This window comes from Crocuta crocuta, unplaced genomic scaffold (genome assembly GCF_008692635.1).
Source record: "Crocuta crocuta isolate KB4526 unplaced genomic scaffold, BGI_CrCroc_1.0 scaffold1307, whole genome shotgun sequence".
NCBI classification, from domain to species: Eukaryota; Metazoa; Chordata; class Mammalia; order Carnivora; family Hyaenidae; genus Crocuta; species Crocuta crocuta.
This window is the reverse complement of record NW_027533394.1, coordinates 458573-461677: the sequence shown is the minus strand read 5'-3', so window position 1 is coordinate 461677 and position 3105 is coordinate 458573. Positions and strand designations below refer to the sequence as shown.

At 38.8% G+C, this 3105-nt stretch overlaps 1 protein-coding gene across 1 annotated transcript in view; it reads left to right on the top strand.

Moving 5' to 3' along the window:
• The window catches only part of HUWE1 (HECT, UBA and WWE domain containing E3 ubiquitin protein ligase 1), a 75536-nt gene that overhangs the window by 18627 nt on the left and 53804 nt on the right, over positions 1–3105 (top strand). Inside the window, exons 7-11 of the mRNA XM_077748287.1 lie at positions 571–698; positions 927–1008; positions 1679–1855; positions 2309–2468; positions 2761–3056. Of these exons, the coding sequence (XP_077604413.1) occupies positions 571–698; positions 927–1008; positions 1679–1855; positions 2309–2468; positions 2761–3056 (843 nt within the window). The remainder of the gene's footprint in view (positions 1–570; positions 699–926; positions 1009–1678; positions 1856–2308; positions 2469–2760; positions 3057–3105) is intronic.

Sequence of the window (3105 nt, the reverse complement as noted above, 5' to 3'; positions counted from 1 at the left end):
TGAAATTTTTTCTAGCCCTTTTTCTATGCATTTAAAACAATTAGGATCAGACCATTTGAAAAAGAAAAATTTGCATTTTGTCCTCTCAGTATTATGAAGCTTTTCCCATGTCATGTATACATTCCATTTTCTGTACGTCCTCTAGTTTATTTAAGTAATTGCCTGTTGGACATTTAAATTACTTACAGCGCAGCCCCTACAAAGGAACTACTTTAGTGTAGCCCCTGTAGGGAAACTACTAACTAACCATTGCTATGTTTAATTAATTATTCCATCTTCCTGGAAAGAATATAAAGGTTCTCTGTAAATTAGAAGCTTTTCAACTTCAACATAATTAAGATTGTATATCCTAGATGACAATCCTTAATGGTAATGATATTAATGATCCTAATAACAGCTTCTGTGTTAAGTACATACTAATGTGCCAGGCAGCGTGTTGGGCAGTAAGGAGAGTGAACAAATGTACACACACACTTCATTTAATCCCCACAGTTAACATTTGAAGTAGAATTTCTTTCTTTNTAATCTTTAATAATAAGTAGAAGTTTTTTTTTTTCTTTGACCAATTAGGAGTTGAAGCTACCTTGTGCCTGGGTGGTTGAATCCAGTGGCATCCTTAATGTCCTAATCAAACTCTTGGAAGTCGTTCAGCCCTGCCTACAGGCCGCCAAGGAGCAAAAGGAAGTCCAGACCCCAAAGTGAGTGATCTTGTATTTCACCTGGTTTCACTTCTATTCCCCCCTCAGACTTGGGCCTAAAGCTTAAGGCCCGGAATCAAGCACTTTTCTGGAGCATGTATGGGGCAAATCTTTGGTACCTTTTGTGGTTTGAAAATAGTTGAGGTGCCTAATGAAATCAAGGTAAGTTTTCCCATATTGTACAGGTTTTCTGGCTTGCCCTAAGTAAATCGTTTCTTCTTCTTTTAGGTGGATCACCCCAGTGTTACTCCTGATAGATTTCTATGAAAAGACAGCCATTTCTTCAAAAAGGAGAGCCCAAATGACTAAGGTATATCATATATAATTATAATATATACCTGCTTAGCCTTTTGAGATAAGAATAGACCAGAAGAGAATATGGCAGAGTAGTAAAGAATGAATGGAAATCTCCCTGATCAAGACCTAAATCTCTTGAGGGATCTCAATAGCTATATTTCTCTTCTGAATGGTGAGTTAGAATTATTTTTTTAATGGAGCTTCTTGCTGAAGGGCCCAAGAACTTACCTGAAAGAAAATGTTAAAGGAGGATTGTGCTATCTCCAAAGGAGAGAGTGGCTTTTATGTGAAGGACTGAGTGTACAAGCAATTCCTACGAAAGCCAAGTGCTCTTTTATACAAAAATTATATATGCCACATTATCTCAGTGCCTTCTCAGAAACAGAAATTTTGTTCCTGCACATCTAAAATAATGTTTCCATTTGTAGAAAATAGTTGGAAACAAAAGAAAAGCAGAGGATTGCAGGACAAGGGTGTAGAGGTCTTTATGCCTTATGGAAGGGATCAGGAATGTGAGAGTTAATGTATACAAAAACTTGTCTTGTTTCTCAAAATTTTATTAAATGTTCAGTATTCTTTCTTTTTTTCCTGGTTAGCTTTAGTAGTGAACAGATGAAGTTACTGTTTCTTCTAATAACCAAACTTGTAGAAAATACAAAGAAATTTTGTGTTCTTATATTTAGTATCTACAGTCCAACAACAATAACTGGCGCTGGTTTGATGACCGCTCTGGGCGTTGGTGTAGTTACAGTGCAAGCAACAACAGCACTATTGACTCTGCCTGGAAATCTGGAGAGACAAGTGTACGTTTCACTGCAGGCCGAAGAAGATACACTGTCCAATTCACTACAATGGTACAGGTACGTGCTCACTCACTGCTGTAAACTATGGAAAAGAGGGGAAGGTGCTGAGTGTGTCTTTTGGTTTGCTTCTTCCTGAACCAGACGTCCTGACGTGTTATAGGAAGCACTATTACCACTACTAAATTTGGTATAGTTGACAGAGATTGGAGTCTTCCTAAAGTCATTAGTTAGACCATGAATATGTTTGTGCCAATTTGATACTGTCCCAACCAGAAATGATTTTAAGTGTTAGGGATGGTATCTGCTCTATAGGAAAGTTTCCAGTTTGTTATAGGGCCTTGTGTATGCTAGTTTCCTTCTGCGTAACTTAAGGCTTTCTCTCTGTAGGTGTTACGGATGGGATAAGTTGCCAGGGTTCCTTCCTATTACAGCATTTAACCTAGGAGTTTCAGCCCCTCTTACCGTTTCCTTTTTTTTGTAGAGATGTTTTTTGTCTTCTTGAATTTCTAGGTTAATGAGGAAACAGGGAACCGGCGCCCTGTGATGCTGACTCTCCTGAGGGTACCACGGCTGAATAAAAACTCAAAAAATAGCAATGGACAGGAACTAGAGAAGACATTGGAAGAAAGCAAAGAAATGGATATCAAACGTAAAGAAAATAAAGCCAGTGGTATGGACTTTTAGTTTTTGAAACTTTCAAGGAGTATTACATAAAGCTTCATGTGCCTTTATGGCTTAAATTTTAGCCAATTTTATCATGAGTGATTTTTTTATCCATTAGACTGCTTGGTGACTTAAAGATAGTCCTTTTTACATGTCCTTTTATCTGGTCTTAGAATTTGTGTTTGTATATTTCTCTTAATAGAAACAAACCCAAGTGCTTGACCTAGCTATGTAAATAGGGAGAGATATGGGAGGAAATGGCAAGTTAAACTTCTGAACTCTTACTTTTTCATTTGTAGATACTCCTTTGGCCCTAGAGAGTACAAATACTGAAAAGGAGACAAGCCTGGAAGAAACAAAAATTGGGGAGATCCTGATCCAGGGCCTGACAGAGGATATGGTGACTGTTTTAATCCGGGCCTGTGTGAGCATGCTTGGAGTCCCTGTGGACCCAGACACTTTGCATGCCACCCTTCGCCTCTGCCTGAGGCTCACCCGGGACCACAAATATGCCATGATGTTTGCAGAGCTGAAGAGTACACGCATGATCTTGAATTTGACCCAGAGTTCAGGCTTCAATGGGTTTACCCCCCTGGTTACCCTTCTTTTAAGACACATCATTGAGGATCCCTGTACTCTCCGTC